The 22,500-nt window shown below is 45.7% G+C and overlaps 3 protein-coding genes across 3 annotated transcripts in view; all 3 read left to right on the forward strand.

The window, feature by feature from the left end:
• Positions 1-1,479: 1,479 nt before the first annotated feature.
• Positions 1,480-2,373, forward strand: LOC138361242 (keratin-associated protein 10-5-like). The gene has a single exon (XM_069320644.1). The coding sequence runs from the start codon at positions 1,480-1,482 to the stop codon at positions 2,371-2,373; it is 894 nt and encodes a 297-aa protein (XP_069176745.1).
• A 9,435-nt stretch (positions 2,374-11,808) lies between these two features.
• On the forward strand, positions 11,809-17,600 carry LOC138361258 (putative proline-rich protein 21). Its single transcript, XM_069320645.1, has 2 exons — positions 11,809-11,895; positions 16,707-17,600. The coding sequence occupies exons 1-2, from the start codon at positions 11,809-11,811 to the stop codon at positions 17,598-17,600; spliced, it is 981 nt and encodes a 326-aa protein (XP_069176746.1).
• A 2,120-nt stretch (positions 17,601-19,720) lies between these two features.
• LOC138361272 (uncharacterized protein DDB_G0287625-like) overlaps positions 19,721-22,500 on the forward strand; it is a 23,602-nt gene continuing 20,822 nt past the window's right edge. The window contains exon 1 of the mRNA XM_069320649.1: positions 19,721-19,812. Within this exon, the coding sequence (XP_069176750.1) occupies positions 19,721-19,812 (92 nt within the window). The remainder of the gene's footprint in view (positions 19,813-22,500) is intronic.

Genomic DNA, 22,500 nt, shown 5'->3' on the forward strand with positions numbered 1-22,500 from the left:
GACGGAAATTGAAATAAGTTTATTGAGGTAAAATACACACAAAGGGATGAGGTAGCTCAAGCTATTCTCACCCCATAATAGTGACGGAGGGTGTGCGAATAATTTTGTTGACACAGTTTACATTTGGTCAGGTCTACAGAGCTGAGCTTAAGAAAGAGCTTATGAAAGCTAAGTATACTTTCTTAAGGGCGAAGAGTACAGACCATTGCATAATAATTTTCGCCTCTACATGTGTTCAACATCATACCAATTGGTACAGACATCATATGTGGAATGATGACACTCCAGATACCTGGTTGATGGGGTTCTGGGAGTTCTTCTACTCCCCAAGCCCGGCCCGAGGCCAGGCTTGATTTCTGGAAGCTTGGTCCACCAGGCTGTTGCTAGGAGCGACCCGCAGGCCCACAGAAAACCTGCTTGATGGGATTCTGGGAGTTCTTCTACTCCCCAAGCCCGGCCCGAGGCCAGGCTTGATTTCTGGAAGCTTGGTCCACCAGGCTGTTGCTTGGAGCGACCCGCAGGCCGTTCCAAGCAGCCTGAGATGTGCAATATTGACAATCCAATTGTGCAATGTGACATACAGCTCATACTCGCTATCACAGGTTGCTAGAATGTTGCAAGGACGCAGTTCTGAGAGTGGCACCTTCCTGTCTTCACAACCCTTACTAGCAAAAGGTAAAGTTAAGGTAATAACCAGAAAAGATTCAATTTAAAATGCTTTTACAACTCTTGGAAAGGAGCAAGAGATGTGAGGCCGGAGTGAAGGCTCAGTACCCACCAACTTGGATCATAGGGGTATCGAACTCCGACTCTGCAAGCCTGGAGATATAGTTGATGACGATCAGTATAACATTCCCTTATAAACACATCTAGCAAACCCCAGATAATCCACAAGTAAACAGGTCAAAAACAAAATAATAATTCAGACGCACAACCACCCACAAGTGAGGACATGTTGAGAGGATATAATGAGTGGACACAGCCGATAACCGCAGCTCAAGATAACACATTATACAGCCAGCTAGAGGCCAGGGAGAAGCTGCCTCGTCAACTCTACACCCTCTTGTGTATACCCACAAGAGCCAGACCCACAAGAGCCCAGCACAAGAACCACCTCCAGAGACGCAACTTCGATCCCACCCCACTCACTTAGAGCCTCGGGGGATTGAGCAAGTCCATGCACAAATACGACAGCCGCTATATATATACCTGTTATCTTTACTGGTAATTAAACAGGACCGATAACACTCCACGCCGTGTGGTCCTATTAATACAAACCAATATTTTTTTGCTGCTCAAACCAGTAATTATGTAATTAATTCGATTTAATTACGTAATTAAGTCGTTTACACGCTAAGTTCAGGTGGGTAATCTCGTCCCTGAGGCCTAGCGCCTCGGTTCATGAGTTCATAGCTAAATTATATTTAATAATTTATACTTACCTTCTTATACAATTATAGTTCATTATACGCAGATATCATGCAGGAAAGGGAGCGAGGTGCCTATAATGAGTCAGCCACCTGTCTTGATGATTCAGACACCTGTGTCGACACATGTCTTAATGATTCAGACACCTGTGTCGACACCTGTCTTGATGAATCTGACACCTGTGTCGACGCCTGTATTAATGACCCAAACACCTGTGTCGACGCCTGTATTAATGACCCAAACACCTGTGTCGACACCTGTATTAATGACCCAAACACCTGTGTCGACGCCTGTATTAATGACCCAAACACCTGTGTCGACGCCTGTATTAATGACCCAGACACCTGTGTCGACGCCTGTATTAATGACCCAAACACCTGTGTCGACGCCTGTATTAATGACCCAAACACCTGTGTCGACGCCTGTATTAATGACCCAAACACCTGTGTCGACGCCTGTATTAATGACCCAAACACCTGTGTCGACGCCTGTATTAATGACCCAAACACCTGTGTCGACACCTGTATTAATGACCCAAACACCTGTGTCGACGCCTGTATTAATGACCCAAACACCTGTGTCGACGCCTGTATTAATGACCCAGACACCTGTGTCGACGCCTGTATTAATGACCCAGACACCTGTGTCGACGCCTGTATTAATGACCCAGACACCTGTGTCGACGCCTGTATTAATGACCCAGACACCTGTGTCGACGCCTGTATTAATGACCCAGACACCTGTGTCGACGCCTGTATTAATGACCCAGACACCTGTGTCGACGCCTGTATTAATGACCCAAACACCTCTATCGACAACAGGTGTCAGTTACCATATAGACCGCTGTGTCGACACGTAGCAGCCGCCCCTAAATTAATTCATCAATTAACAAAAAAAATAATAATAAAAAAGTCTCGATCCGCCTTACTGTGTGTCTCAAACTAACCAAAGAAAGCTTTGGTTTGTTTGTTAGTTTGTTAGTTGTTAGTTTCTTTGTGGTTTGGTAATAAATGTGGAGAAAAGATTGGGTGACGACAAAGAGATGGTCGAGTGGTTTCTTCAGGTCGTGAAAACTGATCCTTCTGTGTTATACATGGCTGTTTTTTTTTTTTTTTTTTGTATTATTTTGTACCGGCTGAGCCGCTCTTTGAGGCGGGACTGTAAGTACCAAGAGGCTCCAGACTGGCTGTTATTGTATGTGGTAAACATTATCAACAACGGGCTCACCATAGCCCGTGCTACTAGGAGAGCTTTTAGTTACAATTATTTCCTTCAATATTTAGTCATAGCAAGAGTCTAAACACACACACCCCCGCCTCCCTTACCCCTCCCTTCATCTTGCCTTCCTCTCTACGCTGCCCCCCACTAGCGCCCCCTCCTCCCCCCCCCCACCCTTTAAAGCAGCACGGGTGTCCCCCCCAACCAACCAATCAGGCGGGGCGGGACGTAATTCGACCGTTCTTCACGGTAACGTGGACCCGCACCTGCTGAAAAGCCAGCAATCCGATCCCAAGGCATGACCCTCCGGCGACTCCTTCCTTACCCCCCCCCCTTCCCCCTACCTTACCTTACCTTCCCTCCCTCATCCCTTCTCCCTTACCTCTCTCCATCTTTCCTTACATCGTTTACCGTCTCCAGCCTCTTAATCATGGTATCTTCCCGTAGGCAGATTTTCGCTACCTTAGTCTGACAAGTCGTCTCCTGGTGTGGGAGTTTGGGTCGAGATGGGAACTGTCTCGTTTGGGAGGAATAGGGCTTCTGCTCTTATCTTTAATCTCTTGGGTCTTTATATATATCGAGTCTTCTCGTGTGATCTGCTAATTGCTCTTTAATCTTTCTTTTTCTTATTTTATTCATTTATCTTTCTTGGAGGAAGCTGTTGTCTTCTCCTGTTTTCTGTTCTTCAGTCCTTCATCTTGATCTCTGCATGTTATCTTATCTTCCTTGCCTCTTACCCTCTGTTTCTTCTTTACTTTCTGTGCACCCTTTCCACACCCTTGTATTACACACCTTCCTCTCCCTCTATCACTAACTACCTTTCGCTACTTTATCCACCCACCCTTTCTCCTTTCCCCAGATCTTCCTTTCCTTTGGCAAAGGTTTTACACACTCCTCTCTCTTTTTCTCCTCTCCTCTCTCTCTCTCTCTCTCTCCTCTCCCCCTCTTCCTGTAAGCAAGCCTCGTATTCCCACTACACATCACCTTCACCCGTCCGTCATCTGCCTGGGTCATGTTTTGACGTCGAGAATGGCTCCGGCGCTCCTGTAGGCGACGATACCACGGTGTATTGGGTCGAGTCTGGTGAGAATACCCTGACCCTCTACTGATGAGGCTCTACTGACGAGGCCCTTCGGACGAGGCCCTACTGACGAGGGCACGAGGAGTGCCTGGGTATGGTAGTGGGAGAGTATGCCCTCATGGGCATGGTAAAATTGATCAAATCGTTCAGCAGTTTGAACAGGTATATCAAGGCTTATAGGTGGGCACCTCACTGCCTTCAAGTCCCTGATAGGTTGGCACTGTCAGATAAGCATATATTACTAAGACTGATGATACGGTTTTAATATATAAAAAAAACATGATTCGTGTTTTTAAAGTTCATTCACTTACAGTATTAAACACTCGTGAATCGTTTTGATAAGTAATGCTCAAAGCAATGTGTTTACACTTGAGTTTCAGCATGATAACAAGGCAGGCTTTCCGGTTTCTGATTACATGTCCTTGTATCCGGACCAGACATTCCAGGACGGTCTCTGATTCGGCATCCGCACACGTCCCGGTATCCGGATCTTCATCAGCCTCATCATGTCCTCGTATCCGGATCTTCATCAGCCTCATCATGTCCTCGTATCCGGATCTTCATCAGCCTCATCATGTCCTCGTATCCGGATCTTCATCAGCCTCATCATGTCCTCGTATCCGGATCTTCATCAGCCTCATCATGTCCTCGTATCCGGATCTTCATCAGCCCTCATCATGTCCTCGTATCCGGATCTTCATCAGCCTCATCATGTCCTCGTATCCGGATCTTCATCAGCCTCATCATGTCCTCGTATCCGGATCTTCATCAGCCTCATCATGTCCTCGTATTCGGATCTTCATCAGCCTCATCATGTCCTCGTATCCGGATCTTCATCAGCCTCATCATGTCCTCGTATCCGGATCTTCATCAGCCTTATCATGTCCTCGTATCCGGATCTTCATCAGCCTCATCATGTCCTCGTATCCGGATCTTCATCAGCCTCATCATGTCCTCGTATCCGGATCTTCATCAGCCCTCATCATGTCCTCGTATCCGGATCTTCATCAGCCTCATCATGTCCTCGTATCCGGATCTTCATCAGCCCTCATCATGTCCTCGTATCCGGATCTTCATCAGCCTCATCATGTCCTCGTATCCGGATCTTCATCAGCCCTCATCATGTCCTCGTATCCGGATCTTCATCAGCCCTCATCATGTCCTCGTGTCCGGATCTTCATCAGCCTCATCATGTCCTCGTATCCGGATCTTCATCAGCCTCATCATGTCCTCGTATCCGGATCTTCATCAGCCCTCATCATGTCCTCGTATCCGGATCTTCATCAGCCTCATCATGTCCTCGTATCCGGATCTTCATCAGCCCTCATCATGTCCTCGTATCCGGATCTTCATCAGCCTCATCATGTCCTCGTATCCGGATCTTCATCAGCCTCATCATGTCCTCGTATCCGGATCTTCATCAGCCTCATCATGTCCTCGTATCCGGATCTTCATCAGCCTCATCATGTCCTCGTATCCGGATCTTCATCAGCCCTCATCATGTCCTCGTATCCGGATCTTCATCAGCCCTCATCATGTCCTCGTATCCGGATCTTCATCAGCCCTCATCATGTCCTCGTATCCGGATCTTCATCAGCCCTCATCATGTCCTCGTATCCGGATCTTCATCAGCCTCATCATGTCCTCGTATCCGGATCTTATTCAACCTCCTCACACATCCTTCTTATCTTGAGGTTATCTTTTTTTTTTTTTTTTTTTGAGATATATACAAGAGTTGTTACATTCTTGTACAGCCACTAGTACGCGTAGCGTTTCGGGCAAGTCCTTAATCCTACGGTCCCTGGAATACGATCCCCTGCCGCGAAGAATCGTTTTTTCATCCAAGTACACATTTTACTGTTGCGTTAAACAGAGGCTACAGTTAAGGAATTGCGCCCAGTAAATCCTCCCCGGCCAGGATACGAACCCATGACAGCGCTCGCGGAACGCCAGGCGAGTGTCTTACCACTACACCACGGAGACTGCTAATCATCTCTTATCTTGAGATGATTTCGGAGCTTAGCATCCCCGCGGCCCGGTCGGTCCTCGACCAGGCCTCATTTTTGTTACACATCCCCAGGAAGCATCCCGTAGCAGCTGTCTAACAACCAGGTACCTATTTACTGCTAGGTAACAGGGGCATCAGGGTGAGAGAAACTTTAAACACAGTTCTCATATGAATCTGTGGAAGTTGTCGACCTGTATCAGTAATCTGCATCTCTCTCTCTCTCTCTCTCCCTCTCTCTCTCTCCCTCTCTCTCTCTCTCTCTCTCTCTCTCTCTCTCTCTCTCTCTCTCTCTCTCTCTCTCTCTCTCTCTCTCTCTCTCTCTCTCTCTCTCTCTCTCTCTCTCCCTCCCTCCCTCCCTCTCTCTCTCTCTCTCTCTCTCTCTCTCTCTCTCTCTCTCTCTCTCTCTCTCTCTCTCTCCCTCCCTCCCTCCCTCCCTCTCTCTCTCTCTCTCTCTCTCTCTCTCTCTCTCTCTCTCTCTCTCTCTCTCTCTCTCTCTCCCCCCATTAGTCCACAGTGTACTGGACAAGCTTCGATTGTCTCCTTCCGAACCATGAAGCTCATGGGAAAACTGGCGGCCAGAGGGGAGACAATGTGAGGGGAGACAGAGGTAGGGAAAGAACTGAGGGGACGTGAAGTGAGAGAAGGACTGAGTGAGGGGATGACTTGTGTGAGGGAAGGCTGAGTGAGGAGAGAGAATATAAGGGAAAGGAGGGAGAGGACTATATAAGGAGAGGCGGCAAGGAAAAGGTGGATGTAATTGCTTTGAACTTCAGTTCTTGGGCTCCGCCTCGTATCTTTAGACTGCTAAACAGGTTCCTGAGCCTATGAGGCTCAGTCAGGGATGTAAAAGGTAGCAGTGAGGGACACAAATGTTCGTAAAGGTCATTGCTAAATTGCTGCCATATATAGAATACATTCTTAAGAACATATAAACATTAGGTACATTCTTTAAGGCCGCCCTCTAGGTAGCCGATCGGCCGAACGGACAGCACGCTGGACTTGTGATCCTGTGGTCCTGGGTTCGATCCCAGGCGCCGGCGAGAAACAATGGGCAGAGTTTCTTTCACCCTATGCCCCTGTTACCTAGCAGTAAAATAGGTACCTGGGGGTTAGTCAGCTGTCACGGGCTGCTTCCTGGGGGTGGAGGCCTGGTCGAGGACCGGGCCGCGGGGACACTAAAAAGCCCCGAAATCATCTCAAGATAGGAAGCACACTTCAGGCTCCAGAGAAAGTTATACTCACTGGGGGAGGAAATAACACTTTCAAGCATGTATGCCATACATAAGACAGCTTGATGAATACCATACATAAGACAGCTTGATGTATACCATACACAAGCTGGTGTATGCTAACGATGCTCTTGGAGAAACAGTCCAACGAGGCTGACTAGTTCGATCGTTCACAAAAGCACCGTCCAACCACTTGGGCTGGACGGTAGAGCGACGGTCTCGCTTCTTGCAGGTCTGCGTTCAATCCCCGACCGTCCAAGTGGTTGAGCACCATTCCTTCCTTCCCCCGTCCTATCCCAAATCCTTATCCTGACCCCTTCCCAGTGCTATATAGTTGTAATGGCTTGGCGCTTACCCCCTCATAGTTCGATCGTTCCCAAAAGCACCATTATTTATGATGCTTAAGTATCATTTCAACTTTCTCAAGATGCATGGAGCAAGGAGAAGGGAGAGGCATACAGCATGCCTCATAGGGAGAGGCATAGAGCGAGGCATTACCGGGCGACGTCATGGAAGTGTACAAATGGATGAATGGATTCAACAATGAAAATATAAATTGGATTAAACAAAAAAAAATCAGCTGCAGGGCACCAGACAATACAGTCTAATCAAACCACATTATTTTTGTAAAATACACAGGTTCAAAAAAAAAAAGAGAAGCGGGAGTGTATGGAACTTTTGTGAACCTCAGAGGTGAACAAAGGCACGTCAGGTGTGTGGTTGATGCTACAGGTGTGTGTGTGTGTGGGGTTGATGCTACAGGTGTGTGTGTGTGGGGTTGATGCTACAGGTGTGTGTGTGTGTGGGGTTGATGCTACAGGTGTGTGTGTGTGGGGTTGATGCTACAGGTGTGTGTGTGTGTGTGTGGGGTTGATGCTACAGGTGTGTGTGTGTGTGTGGGGTTGATGCTACAGGTGTGTGTGTGTGTGTGGGGTTGATGCTACAGGTGTGTGTGTGTGTGTGGGGTTGATGCTACAGGTGTGTGTGTGTGTGTGGGGTTGATGCTACAGGTGTGTGTGTGTGGGGTTGATGCTACAGGTGTGTGTGTGTGTGGGGTTGATGCTACAGGTGTGTGTGTGTGTGGGGTTGATGCTACAGGTGTGTGTGTGTGTGTGGGGTTGATGCTACAGGTGTGTGTGTGTGGGGTTGATGCTACAGGTGTGTGTGTGTGGGGTTGATGCTACAGGTGTGTGTGTGTGTGGGGTTGATGCTACAGGTGTGTGTGTGTGGGGTTGATGCTACAGGTGTGTGTGTGTGTGGGGTTGATGCTACAGGTGTGTGTGTGTGGGGGGTTGATGCTACAGGTGTGTGTGTGTGTGGGGTTGATGCTACAGGTGTGTGTGTGTGTGGGGTTGATGCTACAGGTGTGTGTGTGGGGGGGGGTTGATGCTACAGGTGTGTGTGTGTGTGTGTGTGGGGTTGATGCTACAGGTGTGTGTGTGTGTGGGGTTGATGCTACAGGTGTGTGTGTGTGGGGTTGATGCTACAGGTGTGTGTGTGTGGGGTTGATGCTACAGGTGTGTGTGTGTGTGGGGTTGATGCTACAGGTGTGTGTGTGTGGGGTTGATGCTACAGGTGTGTGTGTGTGTGGTGTTGATGCTACAGGTGTGTGTGTGTGTGGGGTTGATGCTACAGGTGTGTGTGTGTGGGGGTTGATGCTACAGGTGTGTGTGTGTGGGGGGGGGGGTTGATGCTACAGGTGTGTGTGTGTGGGGTTGATGCTACAGGTGTGTGTGGGGTTGATGCTAGAGGTGTGTGTGTGGTGATGCTACAGGTGTGTGTGTGTGGTGATGCTACAGGTGTGTGTGTGGTGATGCTACAGGTGTGTGTGTGGTGATGCTACAGGTGTGTGTGTGGTGATGCTACAGGTGTGTGTGTGGTGATGCTACAGGTGTGTGTGTGGTGATGCTACAGGTGTGTGTGTGGTGATGCTACAGGTGTGTGGTGATGCTGTACAACAACCCAGAGAACCGCTCCTCTACAGCAGATGTGAATACTGTTCACTTTGGCTTGGGCACTTGTGTCCCTCTTGCTCTGATCTCTTTGTGGTTTGGGTATAAAGGATGCTAAAGTCCTTTGTTCTTTATCAGGAGATGAATGGAGAGGGATGCTGGGATGGGAGATGGATGCTGGGATGGGAGAGGGATGCTGGGATGGAAGAGGGATGCTGGGATGGAAGAGGGATGCTGGGATGGGAGATGGAAGGGGAGATGGAAGGGAGAGATGGAGTGTGTGAAGGATAACGAAAGCTCGGATAAAGGATTAATTAATGACTTTTTGCCCCTGAAACTGTGCACATGTGAATCTGTACACACCCACAGGTGTTTACTGAGCAGCGCCACCCATCCTGAGAGTCAACACACCGCCATAGCAGAATGTACAACACTCCCCAATAGGAAGAAAACCCGCTGGGTTGCTCATCCTGTCACTTGTACCCACAGCTGGGACTTGTTAGAACAGAGGACGAATCTTCCCAAACTACTCCTCCTTGTCCCAGCAGCTAGTTCCGTGACTGCCAGTTATCTTGCCCTTATCAGGACCCATTTAGATTACACAGTACAGAACGAGTGAGAAGCGATATGATTAAACCATTCAGATGGATGAGAGAGGGATACCAAATGGAACATGTATAAGATGTTATATTTAGAGATTGGCGATTATTGAGATCGGCGGATTGTTTCAAGCGCAGGTCAAACATCTATATGAATGAGTTTGAATAGACAGGAGCTGTTTAATATCCTCTCGTGGTCTTAAGTGATTACATCTGAGTTTAAGAATTTTGGTAAAAGAGGGAATCTTTATTATAGATGACAGTAGAGTTGAAAACGTCTTAACAGTCGCTAAATGAGTGCAGGGCCGTTAGGAGAGGTCACGTGACAACCAGCTGTCTTGAGTCAACAAAAGCGGTTGTCTTATGCTTCAGCCAGATGTGTTCTGGTTACATTCTTGCCGGACATAGAGATTTGTGAAGACACACAGGCATCTGTGCCACGCTGGGCGTACGTACACACACACACACACACACACACACACACACACATACACATACACACACACACACACACACATACACACACACACACATACACACACACACACACACATACACACACACACACATACACACATACACACACACACACACACACACACACACACACACACACACACACACACACACACACACACACACACATGCAGGCATCTGTACTCAGTTGTGCTTGCGGGGGTTGAGCTCTGGCTCTTTGATCCCGCCTCTCAACTGTTAATCAACTGATTAAAATTGAAATTGAAATAAGTTTATTGAGATAAAATACACACAAAGGGATGAGGTAGCTCAAGCTATTCTCACCCCGTTCAGTACATCGTGTTAATACATACATAGACACACATCACAAACAATAAACATATTACCAAACATTCTGAGAGATAAACATATACATTTTCTTAGTACATCAACTGATGTACAGGTTCCTGAGCCTACTGGGCTCTGTCATATCTCCATTATAAACTGTGTATGGAGTCAGCCTCCACCACATCACTGCCTAATGCATTCCATCTGTTAACTACTCTGACACTGAAAAAGTTCTTTCTAACGTCCCTGTGGCTCATGTGGGTACTTGGCATCTGTGGCACACAGGGTGTATTCTCGGCACATGACCTCAGGATCCAGGGAGTCTTGAGGACCAAAACATCTTGCCAGAAATAATGCACATAACGTAAATATGGTTAGGTTTATATAAGCTTAAATTTGAATAAATCCCGGACGTAAGTTCGAACCCTCATTACGGCCCTCGTGGATTTGTTAATCAAGTACTAGAAATTTCGGATTTTATTTAAAAGACGAAAAATATGAAAGAACAAATATATTACCTATGCAGACGATGATGATTTTACGAGAATCGCCTTTTATTAAATAAAAGCTTGTTATCTTCTTGAGGTTATCTTGAGATGATTTCGGGGCTTTAGTGTCCCCGCGGCCCGGTCCTCGACCAGGCCTCCACCCCCAGGAAGCAGCCCGTGACAGCTGACACGGGCTGGTACCAGGTACCTATTTTACTGCTAGGTAACAGGGGCATAGGGTGAAAGAAACTCTGCCCATTGTTTCTCGCCGGCACCTGGAATCGAACCCAGGACCACAGGATCACAAGTCCCGCGTGCTGTCCGCTCGGCCGACCGGCTCCCCTGGGTTAAGGTCCGTTATGTCTCTCTTTGTTGGTTTAGGCACGATAGACTGAAGCTAATTAAGCTGAAAAACACGCGTTGTTCCCCAGCCGGCGAATGGCACTGCTCATTTGCATACTAGAGTCCTCACAGCATCATGTTACCAGGCGAGGTAACCTTCGCGTCCTGCCGCTATGACGGAGGAACTATCCGGGGAAAGCACCTAGCTATTACGACTATATAGCACTGGGAAGGGGTCAGGATAAGGATTTGGGATGGGACGGGTGGGGAAAGGAATGGTGGCCCAACCACTTGGACGGTCGGGGATTGAACGCTGACCTGCATGAAGCGAGATGGTCGCTCTACCGTCCAGCCCAAGTGGTTGGGTAACAAATCCACAAGGGCCGTGATGGGGGTTCGAACCTGCGTCTGAGAGGCTCCCAGACGCTGCCTTAATCAACTAGGCCGCTATGCTAAGTCAAATCTTTTGCCTTCTAATGACGATTTACTGCCACAAATGTACCCCTGCAGCTACAATACAGCTTACTCTGTGTTATCTGTAACTTCCCAGTAAGCCAAAAAAGAGAGATACAGTTACTAAAGGAATTAAGAAAGCAAGTGTACACACTATCTGTACACCATCTGCTTGTACAACATGGCTATCGGGATCTGTAACGATCATGCCGGAGCACAATAGTTCCCGACGCTGTTCAAACATGATATCTCTTGCACTAACGACCATGATACAGCCTCAGTGCCTGTCGCCAGTCCTTTACAAAATTGAATATCAACCTTGGACAAAACAATATCATAACTCCTCGTGGTAATGTGTTGTTTTGATCGTGAGAAAGGCACGATAACACGTGTGTGTATGATAGCCATTGTCATCTTGTACTCGTTCACCTTGGAGTGGTCTTGACGATAACAGCTCGATTTTGATATCTATCATATCAAGCGAGCTTATACAAAAGGGAGACGGAGGAGATAAAATGTGGAGAGAGAGAGAGAGAGAGAGAGAGAGAGAGAGAGAGAGAGAGAGAGAGAGAGAGAGAGAGAGAGAGAGAGAGAGAGAGAGAGAGAGAGAGAGAGAGAGAGAGAGAACAAGAGGGACAGATATCAACTCTCCCACTGATATAACACAATATAACTCCAATTAAGTAACTGTTATGGCAATTCTATGATATCCAACACTGCCATTACCATGAGTTTAATGAATATTTCAGCCCAGCCTACTGCCATGATAATACTTATAGTAACTATTTGGTGGGAAGTACCAACATACAGTGATGGACCACCAGGAAGTACCAACATACAGTGATGGACCACCAGGAAGTACCAACATACAGTGATGGACCACCAGGAAGCACCAACATACAGTGATGGACCACCAGGCAGTACCAACATACAGTAATGGACCAGCATAGTGATGGACCACCAGGAAGTACCAACATACAGTGATGGACCACCAGGAAGTACCAACATACAGTGATGGACCACCAGGAAGTACCAACATACAGTGATGGACCACCAGGAAGTACCAACATATAGTGATGGTCCACCAGGAAGTACCAACACACAGTGATGGACCACCAGGAAGTACCAACACATAGTGATGGACCACCAGGAAGTACCAACATACAGTGATGGACCACCAGGAAGTACCAACATACAGTGATGGACCACCAGGAAGTACCAGCATAGTGATGGACCACCAGGAAGTACCAACACATAGTGATGGACCACCAGGAAGTACCAACATACAGTGATGGACCACCAGGAAGTACCAACATACAGTGATGGACCACCAGGAAGTACCAGCATAGTGATGGACCACCAGGAAGTACCAACATATAGTGATGGACCACCAGGAAGTACCAACATACAGTGATGGACCACCCGGAAGTACCAACATACAGTGATGGACCACCAGGAAGTACCAACATACAGTGATGGACCACCAGGAAGTACCAACATATAGTGATGGACCACCAGGAAGTACCAACATACAGTGATGGACCACCAGGAAGTACCAATTTTTGTACAATTAATGTTATATTCCAAACAAAAATAAAGCAAATCAAACTTCAGCTTTATTAGTGAAGTTAAAAATCAAACTTCAGCTTTATTAGTGAAGTTAAAAATCAAACTTCAGCTTTATTAGTGAAGTTAAAAATCAAACTTCAGCTTTATTAGTGAAGTTAAAAATCAAACTTCAGCTTTATTAGTGAAGTTAAAAATCAAACTTCAGCTTTATTAGTGAAGTTAAAAATCAAACTTCAGCTTTATTAGTGAAGTTAAAAATCAAACTCCAGTATACCTAAACCTAATATAGCACAAATATGTACTATACTAGGCACAAGATAGCATATAAGTGAGCCAATATAAGCCAAACTAACCACCAATTCAGCAGTTTAGCACGACACTGAATCACCTCATTCGGTCAGATGCGAGAGTGTTGACCACCTTGAAAAACGTCTTCCGAGTGATTGCAGCATTATCTTAACAACCCCCCGGCCCTCAGAAGGTAGTAAAAACTGTCTTGTGTGGGAGGAGAAGAGACAAGCACATCTCTTCACGTGACACACAAGAGGAAATAGCAGGAAGTTAACGACTCGCAAACAACTGTAATTTAACCAAAGTTGCCGGCCGTGATTCTAGTAATTCAGGGTCCACCCAGCTCAAGGATGTGGGCCGCTAGGTACTGGATGAGTGACGGATGACTCGTATAGAAAATATATATATATATATATATATATATATATATATATATATATATATATATATATATATATATATATATATATATATATATATATATTTCATTGAATATGACCGCATATTATGTAGTTATTATTTTCTGGTTTAGGGCTTCTATCCCTCTAACTATTTTCTTAGCATCAGGGCTTAATTGGAATAGGAGTTCTCCAAAACTCATTTTCGTACTTTTAAGGTGAAGAAAAGAAGTGATTTACTATAGAGTGTATTACACTTATTTGTATAATTTGCACGACGTTTCGAACCTCCATGGTTCATTCTCAAGTGAACAATCTTACAATACTAGTTGATTTTATACCCGCATTAGGTCAGGTGATAATACAATGAAGGTGAAAAACATGGGGGGATACATAAGGGATAAACATAGGGGCTGCAGAAGGCTTATTGGCCCATACGAGGCATCTCCTATCCAAACACAAAGATTAATCCAGTGTAATTGGCCTGTTATGTTGGACATTGTCTTCTGTGTTGGCATCGATATGTTCTTGTCTTGTCCTTACTCTCATGGTGGGTACAGTAAATAGTTCCGTGATTTGGGTGTTCATGGTAGGTCGCTCTATTCTTATGTGAATTGCCTCAAGAATTTGTAATCTTCTTGAATCTTGGGTTTTGTCTATTATGCAAGTAATACTTGCATAATAGATAGGTTTTGTCTATTATGCAAGTAATACTTGCATAATAGACAAAACCCAAGATTCAAGAAGATTACAAATTCTTGAGGCAATTCACATAAGAATAGAGCGACCTACCATGAACACCCAAATCACGGAACTATTTACTCTACCCACCATGAGAGTAAGGACAAGACAAGAACATATCGATGCCAACACAGAAGACAATGTCCAACATAACAGGCCAATTACACTGGATTAATCTTTGTGTTTGGATAGGAGATGCCTCGTATGGGTCAATAAGCCTTCTGCAGCCCCTATGTTTATCCCTTATGTATCCCCCCATGTTTTTCACCATCATTGTATTATCACCTGACCTAATGCGGGTATAAAATCAACTAGTATTGTAAGATTGTTCACTTGAGAATGAACCATGGAGGTTCGAAACGTCGTGCAAATTATACAAATAAGTGTAATACACTCTATAGTAAATCACTTCTTTTCTTCACCTTAAAAGTACGAAAATGAGTTTTGGAGAACTCCTATTCCAATTAAGCCCTGATGCTAAGAAAATAGTTAGAGGGATAGAAGCCCTAAACCAGAAAATAATAACTACAGAATATGCGGTCATATTCAATGAAACATGTTTGAAAGAAAACCTGCTGCCAGTATACACCAATATATATATATATATATATATATATATATATATATATATATATATATATATATATGTCGTACCTAATAGCCAGAACGCACTTGTCAGCCTACTATGCAAGGCCCGATTTGCCTAATAAGCCAAGTTTTCCTGAATTAATATATTTTCTCTAATTTTGTTCTTATGAAATGATAAATCTACTCATTTCATTATGTATGAGGTCAATTTTTTTTATTGGAGTTTAAATTAACGTAGATATATGACCAAACCTAACCAACCCTACCTAACCTAACCTAACCTATCTTTATAGGTTAGGTTAGGTTAGGTAGCCGAAAAAGTTAGGTTAGGTTAGGTAGGTTAGGTAGTCGAAAAACAATTAATTCATGAAAACTTGGCTTATTAGTCAAATCGGGCCTTGCATAGTAGGCTGAAAAGTGAGTTCTGGCTACTAGGTACGACATATATATATATATATATATATATATATATATATATATATATATATATATATATATATATATATATATTCAAGCAGCTTCATAAATGACCATTATAAGAGCACTTGAATCAGACTGTGTGGAGAGAGAGAGAGAGAGAGAGAGAGAGAGAGAGAGAGAGAGAGAGAGAGAGAGAGAGAGAGAGAGAGAGAGAGAGAGAGAGAGAGAGAGAGAGAGAGAAAACGAGTGTAGAGTGTCCTTAAAGCGTGCCTCTCCTAGCCCTAGGTCCGGGCCTACCTCAGCTCCCGCTCTTCGGCTGCCCTTCACCGCTAAAAAAAAAGGATTTGTTGTAAGGATCCTGTGTCTCCTAGTCTCCTTTTTCACCCTGTGTGGGGCACGTAACTCCTGTAGAATGGCTGGCTCTCCTGCACCTGCCTCGCTGCCTCACGCTGCCTGTAGGCTGATTCACCTACAGGCTGACTTACCTACAGGCTGACTTACCTACAGGCTGACTTACCTACAGGCTGACTTACCTACAGGCTGATTCACCTACAGGTTGACTTACCTACAGGCTGATTCACCTACAGGCTGATTCACCTACAGGCTGACTCACCTACAGGCTGATTCACCTACAGGCTGATTCACCTACAGGCTGATTCACCTACAGGCTGATTCACCTACAGGCTGACTTACCTACAGGCTGACTCCGGCAGTATTATAGGCAAAGCCTATTATTAGAACCATATTTCTAAACACCAGCAATATAAAAGGACTTGCCCAAAATTATTTATACATTGACGTGTATAAATGCACATATGTATATGCATGCATACATTGAAAAATACATGCATATATAGTCGTTATATTTTCTGGGGTTGGAGTTCAACTCTTGGGCTGGGCCTTGTCAGCATTAGCTACTAAGGTGGTGCATCTCCATGTATCTTCACATGTATAAATGTAAATGCAGTTATTCGTTTACACATGTGTGTGAATACATTAGGTCTTCGTTGACAGATAGGAATGAGAAGAGACTTAATTATATTGTTTATAAAGAACATATATAATGGGGATGCTGATGTGTACGGACCTATATACAGGAGATCTCCAAAGTCTTCACAGGAGGACCCAAGGTCTTCACAGGAGGACCCAAGGTCTTCACAGGAGGACCCAAGGTCTTCACAGGAGGACCCAAGGTCTTCACAGGAGGACCCAAGGTCTTCACAGGAGGACCCAAGGTTTTCACAGGAGGACCCAAGGTCTTCACAGGAGGACCCAAGGTCTTCACAGGAGGACCCAAGGTCTTCACAGGAGGACCCAAGGTCTTCACAGGAGGACCCAAGGTCTTCACAGGAGGACCCAAGGTCTTCACAGGAGGACCCAAGGTCTTCACAGGAGGACCCAAGGTCTTCACAGGAGGACCCAAGGTCTTCACAGGAGGACCCAAGGTCTTCACAGGAGGACCCAAGGTCTTCACAGGAGGACCCAAGGTCTTCACAGGAGGACCCAAGGTCTTCACAGGAGGACCCAAGGTCTTCACAGGAGGACCCAAGGTCTTCACAGGAGGACCCAAGGTCTTCACAGGAGGACCCAAGGTCTTCACAGGAGGACCCAAGGTCTTCACAGGAGGACCCAAGGTCTTCACAGGAGGACCCAAGGTCTTCACAGGAGGACCCAAGGTCTTCACAGGAGGACCCAAGGTCTTCACAGGAGAACCCAAGGTCTTCACAGGAGAATCCAAGGTCTTCACAGGAGAACCCAAGGTCTTCACAGGAGAACCCAAGGTCTTCACAGGAGAACCCAAGGTCTTCACAGGAGAACCCAAGGTCTTCACAGGAGAACCCAAGGTCTTCACAGGAGAACCCAAGGTCTTCACAGGAGAACCCAAGGTCTTCACAGGAGAACCCAAGGTCTTCACAGGAGAACCCAAGGTCTTCACAGGAGAACCCAAGGTCTTCACAGGAGAACCCAAGGTCTTCACAGCAAGACCTTGACAGGAGACGTGGAAGATCCCAAGGAATTCACAGGAGGAAACTGACAGGATGTTGTAATAGATTCAGCTACTCGGAACAAGTTCCAAGCAGCACGGGCTATGGTGAGCCCGTAGTAACTGACAGGAGCAGAAGCGGAAGATCCAATGTGTTCACAGGAGGAATTTCATAGCAGGGGGTGGCAAACTGATATGGGTACATCCTAAATTGGGCACAAGGGTACGCTTAACTACTTTGCCAAGGTCCCCCCCGCCCAAACCCCCCACCACCACCCAATAACCCACGTTTGGCAAGTCTGTCAATTAAGTCACCCATTCACTTTCTGGCCAGACCCAACGGTGTTCAAACTAAGTGAAGCAGTATTAACACAGCTGGGATGTGCAGCAAATGCTACAGCAAAGGCTAATATTCAACTTCACACCACTGGTGAATACGCGCAGGAAGACCTATAGTATCGAGGAGAAAACCCACTGGGGGTAGTGGGGTGGGCTCGAACCTGCGACCGAGGTAATGCCAAGCCCCGCATGCTATTATCACTAGACCACCACTGACTTGTAAAAAGTCATGTGATTTCTGTGTGTCTACCAGGGGAGCCGGTCGGCCGAGCGGACAGCACACTGGACTTATGATCCTGTGGTCCTGGGTTCGATCCCTGGCGCCGGCGAGAAACAATGGGCAGAGTTTCTTTCACCCTATGCCCCTGTTACCTAGCAGTAAAATAGGTGCCTGGGTGTTAGTCAGCTGTCACGGGCTGCTTCCTGGGGGTGGAGGCCTGGTCGAGGACCGGGCCGCGGGGACACTAAAGCCCCGAAATCATCTCAAGATAACCTCAAGATAACCAATAGTATTCTTGGCTCAGCCTGTTCTTAAGAACTGACAAGAACCAAATCTGTAATGGTTTTGCTTAACTAAGGAGAGGATTTATCAATCCTTTAGGCAACCCAAATGTTACCTCCAAAGGATACCTGATCAACCAAGCTGTGACTCATACGTCAGGCTGCGAGCAGCCGCGTCCAACAGCCTGGTTGATCAGTCCGGCAACCAGGAGGCTTGGTCGACGACCGGGCCGCGGGGACGCTGAGCCCCGGAAGCACCTCAAGGTAACCTCAAGGTAACCTCAAGGTAAGCCGCTCTTCCCACATCTCTTCCTCTGTCACATGGCACACTTCGTTCACATTTATTAAAGCTGTTTATGAAACCTCAAACATAACGAGGTTGTTTACAACAATGGTCTTGCGTTGTGAAAGTTTCCTAGATCGTAAATTGTAAATAAACCCGCCTTGGCTCACGAAAGATCAACAGGTTTCGCAAGTGCTTGTGAAAATACTTGATGGAATCCCGGCCCGGAAACCTATTAGGCCTACACAACTATTCTTCATTTAGGATGAAGAACATTATGAGTGATTTTTCGTCTAGACTTTAAACCTCATAAAGATCAGGTTAGGTCATTTAGGTCATTTCTCAGTGACCTGTTGTAAATTCCTATCATTTTAGGGGGAACTTTATTTACATTTACTTTATTTAATTTACTTTATTTACTGTCAAACAAACACCCGAAAATTTGGCTGACCTGCAAATGGGGGAAAACGCATTATTATTATTATTATTATTATTATTATTATTATTATTAACATCTTTATTGAGAAAACTAATTACAATTTTGCCTAATCTGAGGATTTTGATAGTCTTATTAAAGTGAGGATAATGCTGGTATTCACTGTCACGCAGGACAGAGGGTCATACACAAGACAATAGGTCTAAACTGTAGGCTGAAGCACATATATATATCATGGTTACAATCAATGTTTTAATGTATGGATATGTGAAAACATCTTTCTACTGTGCACTGCCACACAGGGGAAAACGCAGATATTTCTAAAAAAAAAAAAAAACAATTTATCGTTGACTTTCTCCCTTGTCTGCCAAACATCTTGTGTGGAAGTTGGCAGGGTTGGCCACCCTGCCAACTAGCAACGTAACAACCATGCCTTTTGCGTAAATACAACGTTATTAACGTTGTTCGCAACGGTAAAAAACGTTGTGAATGCATTATGCGTTATCAGGGCTCGGGAGAGTTACACGAGTCCCCCCTCCGCCCGCTCATATTTCCTCGGGTCAGCACGATGGATGGTAAACAAAGCGCCAATTACACGGATTTGGACGCTCGCGGCCAGAAAAAACAGATGAGGACACCACTAATTATGTCCAGGAACAGGTGAATACATCACTAATTATGTCCAGGAACGGAAGGAACAGGTGAAGACACCACTAATTACGTCCAGGAACAGGTGAGGACACCACTAATTACGTCCAGGAACAGGTGAGGACACCACTAATTGCGTCCAGGAACAGGTGAGGACACCACTAATTACGTCCAGGAACAGGTGAGGACACCGCTAATTACGTCCAGGAACAGGTGAAGACACCACTAATTACGTCCAGGAACAGGTGAGGACACCACTAATTACGTCCAGGAACAGGTGAGGACACCACTAATTACGTCCAGGAACAGGTGAGGACGCCACTAATTACGTCCAGGAACAGGTGAGGACACCACTAATTACGTCCAGGAACAGGTGAGGACACCACTAAGTACGTCCAGGAACAGGTGAATGCACCGCTAATTACGTCCAGGAACAGGTGAGGACACCACTAATTACGTCCAGGAACAGGTGAGGACACCACTAAGTACGTCCAGGAACAGGTGAGGACACCACTAATTACGTCCAGGAACAGGTGAATGCACCGCTAATTACGTCCAGGAACAGGTGAGGACATCGCCAGTAATTTAGGTACAGCTGATTGCCTTTGTCGCTCACCTTGAGTTAGAAGTGATATCACGTAAATAATTTTGCTCAACAAATTATTATGAACGATGTAAATTTCTCGTGCATTCCCCCCCCCCCTCCCCTTCCCCAAGCGCCGGATCCGGCTTGCGTGCCTGTCTATCTGGCTTTAGTTTCGCTTAAATAATTGTGAATAATTAGGAAAATCGCTCTAATTCTAGAGCCAATGTGGAGGAGGCAGATAAGGAGACCAGGATTAACAGGATTAACAGGATTTACCCAGCATTAGTTTTATATGTGACTTATCAAATGACACATGTTGACGCGGGAGGGCCTGACAGCTGAGTGGACAGCGCTTTGGGTTCGTAGTCCTGATGGGTTCCGGGTTCGATCCCCGGTGGAGGCGGAGACAAATTGGGCAAAATGTTTCTTCCACTCTGATGCCCCTGTTACCTAGCAGTAAATAGGTACCTGAGAGTTAGACAGCTGCTACGGGCTGCTTCCTGGGGATGTGTAACGAAAAGGAGACCGGGCCGCGGGGACGCTAAGCCCCGAAATCACCTCAAGATAACCTCAAGATGGCGCTTTCCTGTTTTATGGTGATCTTTCCAAGTCATCATATGAACTTAAGAGCCAGCAACTTGATAGGACCACATCATTAGATGAACTTAAGAACCAGTCTCTTGACTACGTCATTGAGATGAACTTAAGAGCCAGCAACTTGATAGGACCACATCATTAGATGAACTTAAGAGCCAGTCTCTTGACTACGTCATTGAGATGAACTTAAGAGCCAGCAACTTGACTACGTCATTGAGATGAACTTAAGAGCCAGCATCTTGACTACGTCACCGGAGGATGCATGGACTTAAGATGCCCCGCGGAGATCAAAGAACTTGCGCCTCACATCTCCACCTGTTACATCACATCTTGTGTCTTGTTGACCAACCTTAAGTGAGTGATAACCTTAGCTAGAGTTAGAAGTGATATCTTCCTCTTGTGTTAGAAGTGATATCTTCCTCTCGTGTTAGAAGTGATATCTTCCTCTTGTGTTAGAAGTGATATCTTCCTCTTGTGTTAGAAGTGATATCTTCCTCTCGTGTTAGAAGTGATATCTTACTCTTGTGTTAGAAGTAATATCTTCCTCTTGTGTTAGAAGTGATATCTTCCTCTTGTGTTAGAAGTGATATCTTCCTCTTGTGTTAGAAGTGATATCTTCCTCTTGTGTTAGAAGTGATATCTTCCTCTTGTGTTAGAAGTGATATCTTCCTCTTGTGTTAGAAGTGATATCTTCCTCTTGTGTTAGAAGTGATATCTTCCTCTTGTGTTAGAAGTTATAGTTTCTAACTCAAGGCTAAGGTTAGGGTAATTTCCAGGAGAAAGCGGTAAGCCAGTACGACTCCACAGCACACGGAAGATAAGGACAAGGAGCTGGGATAGAAGGAAGGAATGGGACACCTGGACCGTTGGGGATCGAACGCCGACCTGCAAGAAGCGAGGCTCTCGGTGTACCGTCCAAGCGTCGTGATAAGTCTTATCTTCAGACAAAAGTGTGGGCAGACAGAAACATTTCTAAACCATGGTATCTTTGTTTCTTAAATAACATTGTTTCTTGATCATCTTTTTCCTCAAGATTTCAAGGTGTCATGATTTCTTTGTCGACAATGATGGCATTAGTGGTTCACGATGTAAATAAATGTGTTCGCTGCTGGGAAGCAGAGGGGGCGGGAAGCCAGTCAGTTCAGACACTCTTCCCTCCAAGTTTTGGGATTTATTAGTGGGAAATTTTGTACACTTTCACCTCTTGCTAAAATATTTTCACTTCATTTAAGTTTACACCTGATTATTAGAGCAGTTCGTCTCGTTCAAAGCCCTTCCAACGTCGCTTTCTGAGAGCCTCTTTTACGTGCCGGGCTCTATCTCAATCATGTCTATAGAGCCGATGTCTCTACAGCCCCACTCTTTATCCCCTATCTCCCCCATCTTCACACCTCTTGTGTCTTAATTCTCCTCGCGAATCTCCATCTTTACCGCCTATCATCTCCTTAATCTCGCTCGGGAATAATCTTATATACATTCACTTAACGTGTACTACATCTCCTTACATCTTCCTTGTA

Source organism: Procambarus clarkii, chromosome 8, assembly GCF_040958095.1.
Source record: "Procambarus clarkii isolate CNS0578487 chromosome 8, FALCON_Pclarkii_2.0, whole genome shotgun sequence".
Classification (NCBI taxonomy): Eukaryota; Metazoa; Arthropoda; class Malacostraca; order Decapoda; family Cambaridae; genus Procambarus; species Procambarus clarkii.

Excerpts from the sequence above, each read along its gene's own strand:
- LOC138361242 (XM_069320644.1), top strand. The coding sequence starts at position 1,480 with ATGCAGGAAAGGGAGCGAGGTGCCTATAATGAGTCAGCCACCTGTCTT.
- LOC138361258 (XM_069320645.1), top strand. The coding sequence starts at position 11,809 with ATGCCGGAGCACAATAGTTCCCGACGCTGTTCAAACATGATATCTCTT. Across the intron at positions 11,896-16,706 it reads AGCCTCAGTGCCTGTCGCCA|GAGATCTCCAAAGTCTTCAC; the intron begins GTCCTTTACAAA and ends ACCTATATACAG.